The 22,009-nt window shown below is 40.9% G+C and overlaps 1 protein-coding gene across 1 annotated transcript; it reads left to right on the plus strand.

The window, feature by feature from the left end:
- The first annotated feature begins 314 nt into the window (after nt 1-314).
- ADRA1B (adrenoceptor alpha 1B) lies at nt 315-17,875 on the plus strand. Its single transcript, XM_010224680.2, has 2 exons — nt 315-1,428; nt 16,754-17,875. The coding sequence occupies exons 1-2, from the start codon at nt 456-458 to the stop codon at nt 17,314-17,316; spliced, it is 1,536 nt and encodes a 511-aa protein (XP_010222982.2). The 5' UTR covers nt 315-455; the 3' UTR covers nt 17,317-17,875.
- The last annotated feature ends 4,134 nt before the right edge of the window (nt 17,876-22,009 follow it).

A 22,009-nucleotide genomic window follows, 5' to 3' on the forward strand; every position in this document is an offset into this window, starting at 1 on the left:
CGCCGCGCGCTGATGTCACCGCTCCGGCGGCGGTGGCAGCAGCCAGCCCAGCGCCAGCCCCGCTGCTGTGGCGCTGCCTCCGCTCCCAAACGCTGCCCGCAGAGGCAGGGTCTGCAGCTGGGCACAGGGGAGAGCAGTAAACCTGTCTTTTGTTCCAGGGACGTCATGATCTAACCAGCTACTCTCAAGACTTCTGCCTGATAATTTCTGCTCAAACAAGCCGATAGGAGAAATTAAGCAAGTTTGCAGAGCTCAGGACTGCTGGCAGGCTTCAGGGGACTTCACGCCAGGCAAGTTTTGTGCAGGCAGAGCTGACGGCTTGCTGGGAGGATGAGTTTGCCCTCTAAAACTGGCCGGGGCTTCACAGCAACTTCTTGGGTAGAGAGATAACTTACAACTGAACTCAGACGGTCTGCGTGTTGTGCAAGGGATCCAACCATTGCTTGCTATGGAGGATGATTTTTAAGATGAATACCTACCTTGATGATAAATCCAATTCATCAACACCCGGATATTTGAAAGCATCTGCACTAAATAATGGCAATCTTTCTGCAAACAGCTCCAATGAGACAGCAAGCAACCTGGATTCGCCTGCCTTGGATGTCAGTAGGGCTATAATTGTGGGGCTTATCCTAGGTGCCTTTATACTTTTTGCTATTATAGGTAATATCATGGTAATTCTCTCTGTTGCTTGCAATAGACATTTAAGAATCCCTACCAACTATTTCATAATTAACCTTGCAATAGCAGATTTGTTGCTGAGTTTTACTGTGCTTCCATTCTCTGCTACACTGGAAATCCTTGGCTACTGGGTTCTGGGGAGGATATTTTGTGATATCTGGGCAGCAGTTGATGTGCTGTGCTGTACAGCTTCTATTTTAAGTCTATGTGCAATTTCTATAGACAGATACATAGGGGTACGTTATTCTCTCCAATACCCAACTTTGGTAACAAGAAAAAGAGCAATTTTGGCTCTCCTGGGTGTCTGGGTCCTTTCCATGGTAATCTCCATTGGGCCTCTTTTGGGCTGGAAAGAGCCAGCACCCAAGGATGACAAGGAGTGCCGCATCACGGAAGAACCGTTCTACGCTTTGTTTTCTTCCTTGGGCTCATTTTACATTCCCTTGATTGTCATCCTCGTGATGTACTGTCGGGTCTACATCGTGGCCAAGAGGACTACTAAGAACCTGGAAGCTGGGGTTATGAAAGAAATGTCCGACTCCAAGGAGCTGACTTTACGGATTCATTACAGGAACATGCATGAGGACACGTTAAACAGCACCAAATCCAAGGGCCACAACCACAGGAACTCTTTAGCTTTCAAACTGTTTAAATTCTCTAGAGAAAAGAAGGCAGCCAAGACGCTGGGGATTGTGGTTGGCATGTTTATCTTGTGCTGGCTACCTTTCTTCATAGTTCTCCCACTGGGTAAGTTGGTAATCAAGGGATGATGTGGAGGGGAAAAGGGTTAATTTTTTACAATGAAAGTGTCACAGAAAAATCAGGTAAATAAGTAGCTATCTTTTGGAGAACTGCAGTGAAAAAGTGAGAGGGAGGGAAATGAAAGTAATTTATCTATGATATTGTTTCTTTCAAAGAGACACGCTGGAACTTCGCAAAGTTTGAAGCTTGCACAAAGTCTGCTCATTTATTAGCCATTGTCAGGGATGGAACAGGTGTCAAATCAGGGGACTGTATCTTCAGAGTTTAGCTATTTAATCTCTGTTTATAGGCTTTGCTTCATTTGAATTAGCTTCCAGAAACATTTTTATGGGGTACTATAAGAAAAATACTAGATAGAAACACAAAAAGAGTTTCAGCACTGAAATGTTCTTATTTTATCTTACTCGTAGATGTTCAGACTAATAGAGAAGGTCTTTGGCAGTTTTAAGTGTCGTAAGTGGAAAGAGGCCTGATCTAAAGACGAAGTGCCAAATTCCCCTGAGCTTTGGGAAGCTGAAAAAAAAATCTAGTTCTCAGCTCCAACTTCACTGACCAAATCCCCAGAACATGCAAAGCCCACTGATCCCATTAGAAATGTTCTCATTGTTTTGATAGGTTTTAGACATTTCAGGAGAAAATTTCAGGTCACATTTGCCATGTGACTTTGTGTCAGCCACTTCGTTCACTTTCAATTTATAAAATTACTGTAACATAAGGGGAGCCTCTGCACAGGGCTCCCTTCTGAGGTTTGCCTTGGTCTTTAATACCAGCACCAACTCTGAAGGGGACTATCTCAAGACCTGTTAGCACTGAGTTACTAAGCTCTGAAAAATATCTGTCCAAAATTCACTCCTCCAAAGCACAATCTGGCAGCCTAAATATGGAAAGAGGTGGAAAACAAAAGGGAAATAAAAAAAGCCTTTGTTAATGTTCTATATTCATGTTTACTTAGTTACCCTACCAAAACATTTCTAATTCAGTGGTAGGCTAATATCTTTAGACATAGTTGTAGAAAACTAAATTGAGTTCAACAGCCTAGTTCTGGCAAAGTGCTTTTTAAAATAATTTCAGTGAATGTGTTATGTCACACATGGGACTAGAAACTCTATTACAGGACAACTACCACAACTACTGCAGCACAACTTTAGTATCTCAAGCTTAACGCATGTAAAACAGAAAAATCATAATTCAAGACCTATGTAAAGCTGATGTTAAGGATGTGACAAATTCTCAAGAGAAGGGAAATTATGAGCAAGTTCTCTTTGGCTGCTAAATTTTAAGCCCTTGTTGTAGCTCTTTAAAAAAGTTTATAACATCGAACAAGCTGCTGGTTCTTGCAGAAATACATATCAATATGGATAGAAACATATTTACATCATATAGGATCATCAACAGCACCAGGTATGTTGTTAGTGGGTGAGGATCCCATGATAAAGTGAGACCCTCAATGATTTTAAATGACTGAAGGAACTTAGGGGTAAAAAAAAAGCAAACGAATGCAATAGAATAGAGCCTTATCTAGCAAAAGTCGGGTAGCCACTGATGCAGCTCAATGAACACCAGTTCATTAAAAACCTTTTGAACCCAAGGCAAACCTCCCTTAAGAAACAATTTTCAGGTTGGAACAGTCTTGCGAGAAGGTTTGAGCCCTCCTAGCACTGCCCATGAGGTGTAATGGGTTATTGCTTAAGACACCTGCATGGGGAATTTGTCTCTTGTCACAATATGATTTTATCTGTCCCCCACGTTGTGCCAAGGCCCCAGAGAGGCGCCTGGCTGGCAGCCCCGCTGCAGCGTGCTGAGCGCTGCCACAGGGCTTCAGCCTGGGAGGCTGCAGCGCTTCCACCCTCTGCTCTCCGTGCCCGCACGGAGCAGTGCAGCTTCACCAGGAGCTGCAGGCACCTGCAGCCTCGCAGCGCTGGGCTGCCGAGGGGCTGCTGCTGTGGCAGGTAATACTCCTTCCTGTTAGAAGACTGAAAATAGTTCCAGTGAAAATACCTTGGCACTGCAAGAAAACTGCTGGCTCTGCAGCCCTCTCAGGCTAGAAATCCCTTCAAAGGTCCAAATCTTTATTGAGAGCCTTCAGTCTAAAAATAATTTTAAAATAATAAAAGAAAGAGGAGAAATATAACATCCAAATCCATTTAAATAGCAGGCACTTTTTCCTTTGTTTTACTCACTAGGAAGAGGGCTGGTTTTGTTCCCTGTCCCTAATTTCTTTAATTTGTTCAGCTGGCTCCAGAATTTTTTGCAGTATTCTTCTTTGTATATCAGTGCAAAGCAATTAATAATGTGAGGGATGAGAGCATTGATGACTAAACAAACCAATTATAAAATAGAAATCTCATCCTGGCATGCACAGTCGAGCAATTTTTTACTGCAGAAGGACATGGAGAAAGACTTTTTAAGGCAGCACTTGCTGGTGCTGCATTTTTCATACCAGAGATCTTTTGCTCCTATGTCCTGAAGTCACAAACTTAAATGAAAGGCTATTAAGAACTCATAGAAATGCCTCACAGTGGTATGAAATTAACTTCAGTGAGAGGCAAATTGCAGAATTCAGAGCAATGTCCCATAGATGCCATGGGCTACTTAAGGACATGCTGGAATCACACAGGCCACTCTCTTGTCAGTGCAGGACAGCAAAATACACCACAATCTTTCCTGCTCCTGAGTCCAAACTCAGTATTCGAGACGTGTCCTCCATATCCCAGCACCACTAACACCGGTCACTCCTTCACATCCTCAGCTTCACTATCTATTTTTGTTCCCTGTTTCACTCAGTAATGGAGCAGCTTTGTATTTCAGAAGATCCAACAACAAAACACTTCACAGCTCAGTAATCCCTATCCTTGCAACAACCCCAAACCCTGTCTTAACAAGTCTGCTTGTATGTAGATGAATTTCTTCATGTCAAAAGCATTTCCAGTTCTTCTTCTAGTTTCCTGGACAAAATTATAATTCTGTGGTTGTGACACAGCAATCAATTCCACAGCTACCCATTTTGATGCCCCAGACAAAGGAATATTGCATCAGGTGGCAGATCTATCCTGGGAACTGACACAGTGCTGAAAGCAGAGCTATTGCTTGAATAAATATTGCACAACAAAGGAAAAGCTAGAATACCTCGTGCTTACAGACTGCTTTTCAAGCAAGATTCAAAAGGCTTTGCAAGGAAAGCTCTGTATACAGAGCTCTGTGTACGGCTACAGAGAGAGGAATGAGAGTGCTGACACTGTGATGCGTTGAGTGCCACAAAACTGCCAGTATTAAGAACAACCCACAATCTTTTACCGCTCAGGGCTGATTGACTGAATCGTGCAGCCCTCAGTGTTAAGTACCTGATGATGCAGCAAAATATTGTCAAAGAAAATAACGTGAGAAATCTGTTTTTATTCCAGTAGCTACCAGCAGCAGATATTCTTTCCAGAAAGCAATAGTGCAATAGAATATCCCTGTGCTGCAAGTTTAGAAACGCTCCTTGGCTTTCTAAGCAGTTGTTGTGCAATTTGGAATCACTTATGGCACAGCATAATGAATAAAATGAAGACATATACGCCTTTGAGACAACTCATTGTGCCATTAATTCAGTGACTCAGTTTTAAAGAGTAAATATGTTGCTTCTTTTAAAATTAATATATCTTCCCCACTCCCTATACAAACCCATTCTTAGACATCAGGACCATCTTAAATATCTATTGCTGAAAAATGCTGAGTAAAAAAGGTGACCTTTATGTAAAGACTGGAATGCTGCAGAAATAAGGTAACATTCATGAAAATCTCCTCCTTTAAGCAAAAAATCTAATTTTATGCCAGTACCTCTATTATGAAAATCCCGAATAAAACCTTATGTATTTCCCCCAGCTATTAGATTATAGTTCAGACTCACTTCTGTTAAGCCAGACATTAGGCTGGCCTTGTAATTCCCAACTTTAGACCACGCACACGCACACTCAGAGTAAGGGGACTCATGACCTCCACTACTATGACCAGAGCATATTAACATTCACAGCTAATTACCTAACTCCAGTGAAGATCCACAGAGCATCCTAGGAGTTCCTGGTTCAGAGGCTACTCCCTCTGCTCCCACAAAACCTCCAAAAGGAACTGCTAAAGTCAGAAGCAAAACTCTTATAACTTCACTAGCAGTGGCACAAGGTCCCAAGAGCCCCATAATGATGATACAACTGTTTTGAGTATCCTAATATATGAAGATTTTGACCCCCCTCGATAAAATCATTTAAAATAATATAAAATAAAAATAGTCTGCATGCTACAGGTCAGTCATTACAAAGTGATTGCTAAAATAAAATGTTATTCAAGTACTGTATGTAGATTTATGTTACATCAGGTCAGCCTCTGTATGCCTGCACCACAAATACCAAAATAGGCTGCTTAGTTTCCCATGGGAACCATGCTCAGGGTATTCGGCCCCATGCTGTCAACAGTACTGGGTTCTACTTACTGCAAGACTTGAGGCCTGCTTGACCTGCCATCTTGTCTTGCTCTTGCCTCTCTCTCCTTTTGCACCGCTATCTAGATTTGATGTCAAAGTTAATGGTTAAACAGAATTTGGGCAACTTACTGATCTATGTGGCAATCTGATCCTGTGTCCACTTACTGCCCAATCTCTGGTACAACGTTCAGTTGTACAGGTGACAGGAGAAACGTGCTCCTCCTATTTTTCTAACCAATGACTGTAAAACCAAAGACCATAAGGGCACTTCTTGGCCAGCACAGCATATTTTGTCATATGTAGAGGATTAGCATATTTCAAAATGATTCATTTTACTACTGAAATAGCCTCCCTTGTGCTTGAGCCTTCTGCACAAAAGTAAATTGTATCCAAAGGACTCCATCTCCACATGAGTGTCTTACAGAGTTCTACTTGTTAGAACAACACTGTTTTATCAAAACAGAGGAAACTACACAAACCTCTGAGGGACTGGGCACTTCTTATGGTGGCTTACGTTGTCTCTGGACAATAGGAAAGCTCAAAACTCTGAAAATTGAAGACAGGAGAGACGTGAGGCTTTCAGAGGGGACACTGCTAACAGCACCCAGAGGGGCAGTGCACACAGGATCCTTATGCCTCAGGCATGTGCAAGGACAGGCACCTTTGCTCAAGCTGGCACTCTCCATGAAAGCACCAAGTAAAGTTACACATGTGTTCATATGTATCTAACACCTCCTGGCCATACCTCAGAATCTCAGCTGCAGAGTCTTTAGTGTCCCCATCCTTACAAATACAGACCATGAGCAGTCAGTGAAGGCCTTTCTAGTATCATCAGTAAGTTCTGCTTCATAGATTTTGCACTCTTTTGATGGGCTTTCAAATTATGCCTTGAGACTGAAAAGGAAAAATCATTAGCCTCTAAGTAACAAAAGGGAAAATAAAATGGAAGTTAGAGCAGTGTCTCTGCAGCTGTGCTATCCAATTCCCTCTTAAAATCCTATTGTTTACCCAAGTTGTCCAGGACAGATTGCCTCAGTTGTAAGTCAGAAGCAAGAAAGAGAAAAACAGACTAAAGAATATCCAGTAACAGAAGATTTTAAGTATAATAAACAAAATGTCAGCAAACTTAGATTAGCTTTTCTTGACTCCTTAATAAGCTAATCCTTTGCAAAACAAGCACAAGCTTGGCCATATTCTTTCTATGTAGCAAGCCGCAGAAGTCCGTAACTCTTTTCAACAATTAACATTGTGGAAATATTTTTGAACAATACTGTCCAAAAACACAGACAATTATTTCAACTATTATTATTACTATATCATATTTCTGTCCCCATTTAAATTAATCTTAGAGTACCACATAATGTTCTTACTGAAATTTCTCTCCACAGTGCAATTCATCACAGCTATTCTGGATCAAGGGTGGGTAGACTACTATATACCAGGTTATATGCAGTTTCTGTAAAAGATTTAAATGATTGTTTGAACTTTCTCATATCCCATTTTAAAGGACTGTTTTTTACATTTGTAAGTAAAAGAGAGAAACGAACTCAAGAGAACTTTTTTTTTATTCAAGAAATGCCCCAAATTTTTGCTAAGTATTATGACACTACAAATGGGGCATAAAAAAAAACCTAAACTTTTTGCGTTATGATTTTTTTTAAAAAAACAACAGCTTTCTCTTTTTGGTCTAGGAAAAAGAAAGCTGCTATTTGTCTTTTCTGTTACCTTCTAAATACCAACATGCAAATGGTCTGTCGTACCATAACTTATTTAAAAATTATTTTCCAATCTTAAAGTTTTGTACTTCAACAGCATCTTTTGTATGAAGCTGCATAGAGAACATGCATGGACTGCAGAGCAGAGGATCTCTGGAAATGATGGCTTTATCTCATACCATCTGCCAGTCAGAAACTATCTTGCTATGAGTGATAATATTGGTCCCTTGAAAATGTAAAAATAGCTGCTTTGCTTTGTAGTTGCCTGTAATAGAAGAAGCTTTAACAATTCCAGAAGACAGAAACAGTAACTTCTCCCAGGCTGCTAGGGAGCAAGGAAACCCTGCCTGATCTTATTTGCTCTTATTCATCAACTCATCTGTATGGGGAGGAACATTTTTTTGTCACATTCTGCATTCATGCACTTCAAGTTTCACCTACCTGCAACAAAAGACCAGGAGCAGGTCTTTGATCTGCAGGGTATTGGTATCGATATCAATAATATATTTTTTGCAGACAGTTAGTTTCTTGTTTGAATGGGATTGAGGCATGAGTATAAAATAGTTACAACCTATCAAGACAGATGATGAGATTTGTTTGTGCAACTTCATTGACAGAACTGGGTACCTGAAATGAAAACCTCAAACATCCTGAGGACTAGAGGAACAATACTTTCATCACCCATCACAAGCATTTATTCGCTCTGGGCTCCAAAGCCTCCAGCAAAAGGCTCTCACAACTGTTACAGCTAGCCAATTCTAGGACATAAATACTGCACAATGAGGCTTTTTTTTTTCTTAATAGCTGGCCTAGAGTCTCTGACATATACACAACATACATATAAAGACACTGAGGAATGAGATTGCTCTACTTGCAACAGCTTTGTATTTCTATTTCTCCCGCGTTGTTTTCTGCCATATCATTGCTGGATATTCTCCCCGCTCCGTGCAGAGCAAGTTGCCCCCCTGCCACACAACCAGGCGATGGCTGCGGGGTGGCAGCCGATGCCAGCGCTCGCGCCTGGCCCGGCAGCCTGTGCCCAGCCGGGACACAGAGCCAGACTGCCCCGGCGCAGCCGGCATGCTGGAAAGCCATACCCGAACGCTGCCCACCCGAACTGCTTTGTGTAGCTATAATTTAATCATCTTCCCTTTAGTTTTCTTTACTGAATTTCATTGTGTTGCTTTTGGATGCTCTCCCCATTCCCCAAGATATTCTTCTCACTATTATTCTAACCCTCTCCTCCAATAGCCTCGCAGTCCCTCCCAGCTTGATCAGGTCTTAATTTTATAAGCGCCCGCTCTATTTCATTCTCCACTGTTTGTAAACCGTGGGGTTTTTTGTCATATTAAATAAGTCCAGGGGAATGTAAACAAACACTGAATGCTGGATGGAAAAAAAATCAGGAGCTTTAGAAGTCCAATTAGATTTAAAACCCTGGCATGCTGACTTGGCTAAGCATGTGGTAAAAAGGACCGCAGAAAACTTAAATAAAAGACTAATACATCCTTTCTGCATTCCCTAAATTCATACTCACAACAATTCTGGTCAGAGGCAGCCTATTATTTTTACAGGCTGATTTTTACTAGCTCTACACAGGTAGCACTTGAGATTTGCCCGTTCCCACAGAAGTGCTTAGCACCCGCTCCCAGCAGCTGCGGCTGCAGCGGGATCGCAGCACGAGCTGCGCAGACGGGCCGGGCAAAGGCTCTCCCTGCGGAAAGCACAACTCTGCCTGAATCGGGTTTCACTGGAGGACCGCGCTCCATCATCACATAAGCTTCTTGCAAAACGGCATTTCTGCTAAAGTTGCCTTCTCAAAAACAAATTGAGAGAAAAGGTTTGATATTGTTGAAGCCTCCGGCTTTTCATGTTTCAGAATTCATTTGTTATCATTTTGTATTATGAAATGTTCTTCATCATAAAAGTGAGTTTTAAAGCTTTAGAATTTTCAGTTATTGGAAATGTTCAAGGGTCAGATTTAAACCCACTAACTGCACAAAAGCAGAATAACTCTCTCCTAAGAAGGAAAGAGGATATAGATGCTTTCCAAGATCACATTAACCTGTAAAATTTGACCAGTTTCTATTACAAAACATCCAAGCATTTATTATCCAATTCTCTGACCACTTCTGTTTTATAGCATTCAAACAAGCAGCTGTGTTCTCTTAAAAATACCTCCCATTCAGTGTTTTAAGTTTTGGAACAATTAATTTTCTATTTGCTATGAATAGAGACAAGCACTTTCAAATTATATGGTTACTTTTTTAAACCTAACACAATGATAAAAACCTGCCCAGTGAAACTTTCTCTCTCCCCAGCAATTTTTTCATGTCATGTTTTACTGTAGCTAGTTTGTTATTACTGCTGTATCAACTGACACACAGTGTAGCACTGAAACAACTTCAGACTATTCTATTTCAATAAAAACAAATTTGTTCCAGTAAATAGGAATATATACTTCACACATTCATAGATTGGCTCTCAACTAAACAAAAACAGACTTAGAAGATTTTCAAATGTGATTTTTGTAACCAGTAGAAAACACAATATCTGGCAACTCAAAACTCATCCATAGAGCTTTTATTTTTCTCCTCTTAAATCACAGTCCTTCTGCTAAAATACGCAATAGTTACCCAACGTAAGTCTGAAGTCTATTACTGCAAGGGAAAATTATTAGAAGAGTAATTAGTAGTTGGAGATAGAACTATAGAAGATATAAGGAGAGTAGAAATTATTCCTTTTTACTGAGCACTCACATCTGGAGTACAGCATCCATGGGGGATGCCCCACTATCCAGGAAAGATATTGATCAGTTGGACAGTGCAGGACCTGTGTGCGGACAGGCTGAAGACACGGGGCTTCTTCAGCCTGGAGAAGGGAAGCGCTGGGAGGAACCTCGCGCAGAGCTGAATGTGCTTGGAGCAGGAAGCAGCACCAGTGTCCCCGTGTAGTCCCTTCCCACTGCAGTAATTCTGTAATTCTATCAACTTCTTTGCTTCCAATCCCATCACATATATATGCGTGTGGATACATATACACATACATATTCCTTGTGTGAAGGATGAAGGAAGGGAATGTAAGCACATAGCCAGAACCTGTGATAATTCCCAAATGTCCAACTGTCCACTCTATGTTGGTCTTTTATGCCCAGCTGTTTATTTCCTCTGTGTGATTGACAATAGCCTACAGGACTGAACGACACATGGATATCACAGGCAATTTCTAGTTTGGGGGCGTTTCTTAACTCTTGCATCTTATTTTTCAGATTTATATTCTTCCACATCCCTGCAGTATCCGATCACCAATCATATACACACAACTGGATAGCAAGTTATCTCCCTTCTGCTGGAACCACTCTGAGGGTTTTGCCTGGTTGGTGGGTGTTTGGGCTGGTCTAATTCTGATGCTAAGTTCTTTCTTGCAAAAAGAGAAGGGGAGATTGAAATATGACCTGTATACTACATTTCCATCAAGAAGCTTGCCAGCTATTACATTAAGGCTCCTTAAATAGAAGGTCTTAACTTTCCCACCCTCCTTCTGTTCGAATATAGCAGCTGATGGGGAGAGGTAACAAAACAGTAGATATTATTCAGATGGAAAAAAATTAGAGTGGGAAAAAAATATGAGCAATGTGTGTGTATGTGTATGTGTGTCTCCTTGGTAGGAGGCTACATCAAAACTTCCTTCAGTGAAGAGTTTTCCTTAATTACGAGAACTGGGATTAAGCCAGTCCAGATGATTTTCCTACTGTTCACCCTGCTACTTTAGGGGTTGTTCCAAAGCTCACTGGGTCATTCTGAGCCTTTACAGAGGCTTTCAGGGCCTTCTCCAGCCCAAATGGACTCTGGATTTTAACAGCTCTGTGACATTCTGGCCAGGTATTCTGCAGAATATGTAACGGCAACTAATATGGCAAAATGTTTCCTATAACCTTCCCTAATTTCATTGAGGATGTTTTACGTACTTTTAGGCATTCATTATGAAACACTAATCAGCCCCCAAATGAATTTAGCTTTTACTGGAAAAAAAAAAAAAAGTGTTAATTTCTCATTATCATATTTGCTATTGCTCAGTGCATTATCGCGTCTGGTAAGCACAGCTGAACTAATGTGCAATATACAACCCCAACTGGTCAAGTTGATGAGTTTCTGGAGTATTTCATGCTCTGCATTTTTGCCGGACACCTGCTTTGCAAAGCCTTTATGCGTGTCAAAGCTGCAATCAGCACTAAGCTTGAGGTGCTAATTAATGACAGGGTTTAACTCAGAGAAATAACAGAGGATAAAAACTATACATTCCCTCAGAGAAAAGATGTAAAATATGAGCACCTGAAAAGGCATCTTTTGGGGCGAGGGAGTCATTGCAGCTACCCCCATCACAAATAAATCAGTGTGGAGATAATTATAGGCAACATTTTCCAGCCGTTTTGAAATGCAGTCTAAATCAGTACAGGGAAATATTTAATCTGTTTATCAGACTGTGATGGGAAAATAGCTAGAGATTAGAGGAGGAAATATTAGTTTGATGTTTGGCGAGTGTGTCTGGTAGGCTTAGCTTTGTCATTTTATCATGGTACCAAAATAGTCCACAGTTGTTTGCTTTTGACAGGTTAGTTATGAGGTAAAGCATGTGTACAGTTAAATAAAATGTACTGTAATTCCAAGAACAACGTAAGAAAAAGGATAATGCTAATATTGTTTATATCTTCATATAGTGAGAGCCAGTGGAGTTTTGTACAACAGACACTAAATTAAACTATTTTTATAAGTATGTGGCATGTGTAGGGACATCCATCTAAACCATGTTCTGGGTAGTGAAGAAATCTTACCTCACTGTAGGAGACTCAGGCTGGGATTCCACACAGTGAGGAGGGACTGAAGTTCCTGAAAAATCGGAACTTGTTAAAGCCCTGAAGAGAAGAAGTGCCCAAATAAGTATCTGTCTTGTACATTCCATTTTTCTAACACTTAATCCTCACCCTAACTAATGGATATATTTACTGAGGGCATCTAAGACTACAGTGTCAGTGAGATTCCAGTTCTGCAAACGTAAGACTCTGCTAGGTTGCCAAAACTTAAGCTGTAAAGTTTTCCTGATGAACAAAGTTATTTTCTGCAGAGTTAATCAGAGAAGCAGGACTAGGAGAGATCTGAATAGGTCACTGCAAGCACCCTCCAACTCAAAGCCAGGATCAGTTATACATAAATCAGTAGATGTGTATCTACTGTGTTCTTAAAAGACTTCATAAAAGTCTTTTTACACCCTTCTTAGGCAATATATTAAAGAACAGAAAGCATTTCCTAATCTATATGCTTGATTTCTCTTGCTGCAGTTCAAATCAGTGTACTCCATATATTAGCCACAGTGGACATGGAAAGCAATTTAATTCTTTTCCTCTTTTCTGATAACATCTATGCTTTTCAAGTCTTATTATCAGGTCTCTTCTCAGCCCTCTTCCTCCATCATGAGAGTTTTATCATGAAACTATTATTTTTAGAGCCTCTCTGGGTTTCACCAGTAGCCCTTTCCATTAGCCATGAATTGCATCATGGGCAGGGCTTTGCTAAGGGCACAGAATTGACCACATATGCCCACCACCCTGCAGTGCTAGCAAGGGGTCTGCTCGTGTGGATCAGTTGCTGCTAGTTTCAGAAAATATTCTTGAATTCTGCTTTTCTTTTGCAGGGTGCAGGGGTAGTAGGACCCACCAAACACAATTGCCAAGCACCACACTACCCACAGGGCGTTCTAGCAGCGCAGAGAGCTGTGCTAGGTCTTGTGGTTCTAATCCTGGGCAAACAAGGACTTCTCCCAGGTGAAAATGATTTAGCATGTGACCTTCTGCTGCTCACTTGTACCTTCCCCGGGTCACATCGCTCACTGGTGAAGTCAGGAGCATGGTGTATAGTGCTGCAAGATGAGCAGCAGCATGCTCCCACACAGAACTTCTTTTCACTGGGATTGCAGAGACCCTCTTTTGGCTCGGGTCTTCCTGGAATAATTGCCCTACCACTGTACTTTTAAAACAATGAGGAAGTAAGAGTGCATTATACTATAAAAAAAATGAAATTCATCTCCATCCAAGACAGATGTATATACATATGTATATATATTAAGAAGAATTCTTAATTATATTCCATTTTAATACATTGACTAGAAATAAGAGCGATTAGGTTAACAGCCTATAAATCAGTGAATTATTTATCAAATTAGCATTTCTTGTTGCAAAAAAAAATTCTTCCTCACTTTCTTGTGAAAAAATAATCTTATACCTTGTGTATAACTTCAAAGAGTCTAAGCAACATCCTGATTGTGCTGTTTGCAGAAATGAGGAAAAAAATGGAGAACAAAGAAGTAACATTAATTTTGTATGTAACTATCTTACATATTATTCCTCAATTTCTTAGACTTTCAAAACCTTTCTGCAATTGTAGCTAAATAGTGCTCTCTCCTTTAGTTTTAAATCACACTACCACATAGCTTTCCAAACTGACATATTTCCAGATTTTCTGTTAATGACTCAACTAGGGAAGGTAAGGATGAGCCATATCTTGGCTTTTAAATGACAGATTGACTGGGGCTCAGTGATATTTCTAGAATCAGGACTGACCACAAGGTACCTCTCTCAGGCATGTTGTTACTAATAAATTCTCTGCTCTTTTGTGTAGTTGTCCTTTTATATAAGAAAGCTTTAAAAAAACTTGCTGTAACCACTGAAAATGACATGCTGTCATTTTTTTTCAAATGACATTTGAAAAATAGATTATCCTAAAAATATTAGATAGACATAAGCTCCTTAACTTCTCTTCTTAAGTGACACACATTTCTGTGAATAATTTACAAAGATTATCCATTTTTTAATGCTTGGCTTTTTACCTTTTTCCCTAGTTGGTCTCCTAGTCTTTATAGTATGTGATTAAATTCTGTTCATGTGCAATACAGATTCTGCACGCACAGGCCATTTATATGCATTGGTTCCCAGTGTTTTTCTCTATAGTTTAGTTTATAATGTTTGTCCTTAGGGAGTTGCACAAAATCTGTCAGTAAGGTTTCTTAATAAGTTTTTTTTAAAATTTATTAAAAGCTGCATCCTAATATTCACTATGTCCACATTTAACTTGGCTAAAAATGTTAGTATCTTGTAGAATAAAGTCCTGCTCATTTTCAGTTACAACACAGGGTGAGAGAAACAACCCACGTGATCTGGAAGAACTCAGGACTGCCAATTCAATACTTGCACATATGAATAAAATGGGAGAATCTAACACCCAATTCATGGCTTATACATTAGAATCACTTAAGATGTGGCTGAATCTTTCATCAATGAGTATGCAACACTAGCAAAACAGTTTAAGTACTTGCATTGTTTTGATTTGCCTGTTGCAGATTTACTGGATACAATTCAGTTTCCCCAATGTTAGATATGTTGTACTCTGTACTTTCTGCAATATCAAATCAGGACCAAGACTTAGGACCTCCATGAGATGGACAGAAGAGGTATTTGTTAAAACCTGCAAGCTAGGAGCAGCGACAAAGCAATGAGGGATGGAGGATCAACTTATGAGGGTCTTGCACACGGAGAAGCTACTCAAGTGCGGGAGCTGTGAAAGAAGGACTAGGAACCTTGTAATTTAACACGTGCACTTCAGCTGAAGGGCAAGAGTGTTGCTTAGCTGGGAGGCAATAGGCAGAGCCAGTGCCAGCCTGCACCACCCCAATCAGCTGCCAAGGAAGGAAATCTTCCTCTGGGTTCACAGCATCCCTCCTGGCTCCTACTGGTTGCCCCCAAGTGAGGGGCAGGATGGGACTCTCCAGATGGCCAACACAACTGCATGGTGTTTTCTCTTCTGAGCCCACTCAAGGACTAGCTGACACCCAGAGCAGGGAGGTGTGTGAGGGATGGCACGTACTTACCTCCCTTTGGCTTCCTTTTGAGCTACGGAGATTCAGACCCTCATAGTCAGCACCAGGCCGTGGCCACCAGTCAGCCAGAAAAAGAGCCAAATCTGCTGCTGCACGAGAGCTGTTTAGCCACGTAGCTGGGAAGTGTTTTTGCTTAGTTTTGAGGCCCAAGCCATGGCCTCTACCTTGTCACAAGAGGTGGGAAATATGCCTAGAATGACATCCCTCCCCGCTACGGCGTTCTGACTGGCACTACTGACCCAGCTCCTTTCACATCCTGGGGAACCTGCAGCCACTCCAGCTGCCCTCAGGGACGTGACAGCAGCTTCAAGTGTTCGCTTCCTTCTGAAAAATTCTTAAAATCCGTTCTTAAAATGAGGCTCCTTTCCTAGATCTCTTGACTTTTATTACTTTAGACAGGCACAAAGGTAGTTTCCCAAATGAGTTGATTTCCCAAAATGTTGAATTCTTGTTTTGTTTAAAAAACTTCAGGCAATCTCTTAAAAAGCTACATTTGCTAAATTTAGCTGACCAACTGAATGTTTTTAATGCTAAAAGTATACTAATTGGATTTCTCAGTATGAGTAGGGAAATTTTTTGGTTGTAAATGAAAGAGGAAGTATTCATGTTGTTGGGGTTACACCATTTCTATGAATAGCGATGTGAACTACCAGAATTAGCTTCAGGATTCAAGAGGTTTGTACTATTTTAATAATCTAGATAAGCTCTGGTGATGTTTACGAGCTGCTAGAGAATGTATCAGGAGTGATGAGCTATGTCTGAGCACACTCCTTCCCAAGATAAAGGCAAATGAAAAAAGCCTGATAATAGTTAGAACTTTCTCTTCAAAACATGTTATACAAAAGCTTGTTGAAGAAAGCACAGCATATTCAATGTGTGTATTATGTAGCACCTTGGGCAAAGGCGGTTTGATCTTTGGGATCCACAGATGTTAGCGCAACAGACATGTACATACAAACACAAAGACTGCTCTTTATTTTAATTCTACATTAAGGAGGTACTCCTTTAGCTTTTGGGTGGTGGGTAGAGCATTTCCTTATTAGCTTTAAAAATAAAAATTACTTACTATTACCGAAAGACTTTAGCAAAGGCAGCAGGTATGTGGGATTTTTAACAATGAGATTCTACTAGTTATCTGAAGAGACACCCATCTTTCCTAAAGACAGGAAACCAGTCACCTCAGGTAATGTTTCTGCTTGTTTCCTCTGGACAGGCTCCGTGTTTTCTGCTCTGAAGCCCCCTGAAACGATCTTCAAGGTGATTTTTTGGCTTGGTTACTTTAACAGCTGCTTGAATCCAATCATCTACCCTTGCTCAAGCAAAGAGTTCAAGAGGGCTTTTATACAAATCCTAAAATGCCAGTGCCACCGTCGGAAGCAGCTGGGGTGGTGGGCCTACAGCTACAGAAACTGGAATCGATGCTCCTTTGAACACCCCAGAAAGGACTCTCTGGAAGACACTGGGAGTTTCCTAAGTGGCAGTCAGAGGACATTGTCTTCAGCATCTCCCAGCCCAGGCTACCTGAGCAGAATCAGTCACCCGCATATGGAGATGTGCACATTCCAGGAGTGGAGAAATTCCAGCTCTTTCCTGAGCCCCTTACAAGAAGGCAACAGGCAGAAGGACCCATGCCAGTTCTTTACCTTCAATCTCTTACCAGAGCGCAATGGACACATTGCTGCTGGCACCCAAGCTTCCAGCAGCAGGGACTGCGAGACCATGTGTGACAGGCTGAATGGCAAAAGCAAGTGCAGAGCAAACAGGACGCTAGAATGAGCAGATTCATAAAGCTGCCTGCCCGGACTCTGCTCTCCTCCTCAGACACTAAGTCACTGGATGTCAGCCCGGACTAAGGAATGGACTGTGTAGTTTCTCAGCATGGTGTTAGAAGGAAGCCGGTGAGGGGGATGCCGGCTCCCATCACCAAAGTGACGCAGTATGGGGAGTAACCATATTTCAAGTCAATTGTAGCCAGAGAGGCTACAGAATGCAGGGAAGGGGCCAGATAAACCCAGGGAAAAGCAGAGCCAAATATTTAGATATCATGGAAGTGCTGTAGAACAGCCAAACCCATGTGTGTATAGAAAGAATGTATAGCTATGGGGATAGGTGGGGGGCTGTGTGGGAATGTGTGTGTGTACATGTGTGCCAGCCGCATGTCTGGATGCCCGAGAGTGGCCGTGAGCAATGCACTTGTGCAGTATTGTTTGTACCTCTCCAGGGTACCAGTTGCCGCTGATTTTGCCTTCTTATTGTTGTTGTACTTCACTGTACATTAGCACTTTAGAAATTGAAAACAATGTCAAAGATTAAAGTAATTTTTCAACAATTTAAACACTTGCACCTATGAACATAGAACTGTAATTAAGCCAGGTGCCCTTATGACATGATCTTCATAGAGGTCAAGTTTGCCACTGGAACTCTTAGGATGCTCTTGAAGCTCTCTGCAGTTGTTTCTCTTCCACGCTTCCCTTGCCCACAACAGATGTAAGCTCCTCTATCCTTCACCAAGCTCTTTTTGGAAAGTTTGAAAATCCTAGCACTGATAAAAACTCACAATCCACATTTCAGCACATGAATAAGTGCCCTGTAAACATGCAGGCTACCAGAGCATCTGATTTCTGAAAGCAACATTCATAAATCACTCCAAATCCCTCATAAACACTACTGTAGACACAGCACAAAAGAGCACTGACCGTTGGAGGCCCAAAATCCAACCTTACAGCAGCTGTGCAGAGCCCTTCATTCTTTCACTTTTAAAACAGCATAGCATTTTTAGCAGTTTTACTTTGCAAATTTTGTCAAAAAAGAAACAGACAAAAACATGCAGTAGAAGTTCAGTTTCATTAATATATTTCTCCTTAATACTACACTACTGTAAAAGAATTCCTGAGAATATCTTCTAGGGTAGAAGGACACGACCTTCTTTTAGGTCACATTTGGAAGATGTTTTTGTATTGTGCTAGTAAGTGTGAATCATGAAACTAATGACTGAATTTTTACATGAAGTGGTAAAAACCATAGAGATTGCTATTTACCTCTTCATTTAACTGAGGCTTGTATTATTAGGAGTTTTAGTGAAGTTCTTGTAAAGCCTGGAACAGAATGAGCCATAAACAGATGTATTGAAAATACTTAGGGTCAATTTAACAATGCTAGATCCCAAGGGAGAGCCATTTCCTTTTGTGTCCTTGAATGTGTATTCTCTCATTAAGTTGACAGGGAGGGATGTGACTTGTGGTTAGATCAAATATCCTGCAGCTCAGTGAGCAAAGCCAGAAAAGTCATGTTCTAAGGTCTTCCCATGGTCATATGTTGTACTCAGACCAATATAAGTACATTTTGAGTCTAATACTGATCCCATAGACCAATCCCCTGTTTAAACAACTCTGTTCTCATCATGGGGAAGGCTGTAATTTCCTCTTAAAAGGAAAACACTTAAAAGTATTATTGAACAGTAAATTCTATTTGTTCATTTATCGCAACTCTTTATGGTTACAATAAATGAAGAATTTACTATTTAGCTGGGATGTACTATCATGAAATGATTCATCTTTGGGGTTCTCAGTGGCAGAGAAATATCTTTCAACCTATTGCTATAACTTTTGGAGCAACCTTACCAGAGTGTCCCAAGCATTTTTACTCATACTGGGCTTTGCAAAACCTCTTACAAACCACTGTAAATTGGAAATCAACTTTTAAATCTAAGCAGCTGGCAGCACACTTCAGCTGAATTTTCAATTACGTGATTGGTACAGTATGAAATAAATGCAAGCATCATTATTCATCTTTGAGAATCCCTAATTGATATGGTAGGTTCACAATAACTAGCATTCTGTCACTCCAAAGCTTTTAGCAAAGTGGCTTTCAGAGATTGATCATTCTCTTAACTAGACTGTAGTCCTAACAAATTTTCTAGTGGTATCTGTTATCACTTAAGCTCCTTTAACAACATAATTTAATTCTCTATAGTTATCCATGAAAGTTGACTGTATACCACTGCATATCAGCGTGACCTACGGGTAGCTGTCATCTCTGTGTATTTTTTACAGGTAATGGTACAAACTCAGCAAGGGAAAATCCCCTACTACTTTTTAGACTCTACAGAAAACAAAACAAAACAATTTTTTTTTCACTAAAAAAGAAACACTTTCTCTTAATACCCTAACCCTGATCAGATGAGAAGATATATATTAACAAATTAACATCATGCTAGCCTATGCCAGTTAGAATAGCCTCTAACTCTACGAATCATATGCAAAAAAACTTCCCAGCACCAAAACCCCAAGATCCATGTCCTGTCTGCCTCAGAGAGCTCAGGGGAGAAGGCATCCCACAGGCAGATGGTGATGGTAATGTTTATCCCCAAGAGATCCATTACTCCTCTGTAGCTTTGGACAAGGAAGGCTGCAGGGTCTCAGCACCATGGATGCATCTGTCCTTGCTAGCCTGGTTCCTCTCACAGCAGCCACAGCCTCAGCTGCTCTTCGTTTGATAAAGTCATAGCATGGGAGGTATTTTGTAGGTCCCATTCAGACTGTTCTCCTTACCCTAAGCAACATTGGTACCAGTGAGGACCAATCCATATGAATATAACAAACTGGATAAAGCTCCAAAAAGATCACATCACATCTCCTCATGGGCTACCAAAAATGGCTTGCTCACCCCCGGTCACAGTCTTGGTGAAGGCAACCTTCATATGCGGACTTGAATGAAGGAGCAGAAGAATTAAAGAGGAGAAAGGCTGATATGCCAACTTAAGATATGAATCCCTTTCCAGGTTTCTCTGGATAAATCTATTCTAAATGTCTGTATTTTTACACTGGAGTCTTCTAATACTGCCATCAGACAAAGCGAGCCCAAATGAGCCCCAGGTCTCCCCCCTCCCCTTTGTTAGTTCTTTCTCTGTTGTAGTATTTTTCTTTAAAGAAAAAAAAACTGTCTGGTTCAGAGCATCATTATGAAACCTTGTGGGACAAACATGTATCAACCCATTATTTTAGAACAGCCAAAATTAATCTGAGAAGCAGAATATGTTGTATCCAGTGAAATGACAGCTGACACGCTATGGCAGTCTTTGAGAAGCAACAAGACTCCACTGCATTTGTTTTTCTGCATTACTGATGCAGAAAATGCATGGCCTGCATACTGATGCAGGCCTTCTGATGAACCCATTTGGTGGGCAAATAGATTTGCCTCCAAAGAGGAGTTGTTGCCATTTAGCACAGAAGGTGCTCGTAAAACACCATGAATTTCTCCAGGTTAAGCAACTATGTGGAGCTAAATCACTAACTAGGGGCTAGTACAAAGCCATTCAGTTGAGAGGCACAGCTGTAATGGCTCACAGAGTATTGTTGCAGCCCAGCTGCACATAAATTAAACCCATTAGGCTTCAATGCACTCCGCTATCACAGAAGTGCTTCTTATTTTTGAAACAGGTTATGGTAAAATCAATCCAACTGAATGAGACTGAAACTCTGGATCATTTTGCATTCCTTACTCTTTGGAAATGTGGTATTCTATTATCTTTCCAAATGGGACAGGAAGAGGAGACATTAATACTATAAAGTATCATTCTTGTCTGGAATATGTAAAAATAGCAACTTTCTATTCAACAGATATGCTCCCTGTCCTCAGCACACTGCTCTCAACTTTCACCTGATACAAATGAGCATAAAATTGCACAATGCAAGAAATAGTAATTCACAGCAGCTATGGTATGAAAGCAGCAGTATACAGCAACTGTTATTCCTATTAGTGACCCCAAACTAACAAGTTCAGTCTCAAGAGAAAAGACGAGATCCTGTTTTGGATATGTTCAACAACAGAATCACTTACCTTTTTCCCACACCACTGTGCTATGGCTTACACACTTAATAGACTGTGGCCTCCTGGGGATAGGAAACGCCAACTGGGTCCTGAAATGGTCATAAGGAAATATTTCAGCTACAAGGGATATGAGGGCCAGTCATGCTAGTTTTAATCACTTTAATGTAACCAAAAAATGTTTCCATTCACTAGGACTTTTGGGGGACAGGAAGGAATATTCCACATCCTCCTCGTGAAGCATGTTATTGTATAAAGTGTTAAGTGAAGAGTCCCAAGGCCAGGAAATTTACTTGAACCAGTAACATAGTGCACTATAGGGCACCGGCCTGGGAAAAACCCACTCTCTCCCTTAACGATTGTTTTTATGTTTTCTCTCCAGGCTGTATAATAAAACCTGCAGAGATATTACAAGAGGAGAGAACAGTACTCCTCTCTTCTAGACAGCTGAGCACAACACAGTGGCATGGCACAGTGCATCATGAGGTCCTAGCTTTACAGTAGGATGGCTTTTACAGGACACAGCCACCATTAAGGCACTCCCAGAAGTAAAGAGAAAATTGAGGCAAAAAGTCCTTCATAAAAAATGATTGTTAGGCCAAATGCCATCACATAAGTGTTGGGCTTATTTTTTATAAGGTGG

The sequence above is a fragment of the Tinamus guttatus genome, unplaced genomic scaffold (assembly GCF_059628265.1).
Source record: "Tinamus guttatus ecotype Peru unplaced genomic scaffold, ASM5962826v1 Tinamus_guttatus_pri_ptg000155l, whole genome shotgun sequence".
In the NCBI taxonomy this organism is placed as follows: Eukaryota; Metazoa; Chordata; class Aves; order Tinamiformes; family Tinamidae; genus Tinamus; species Tinamus guttatus.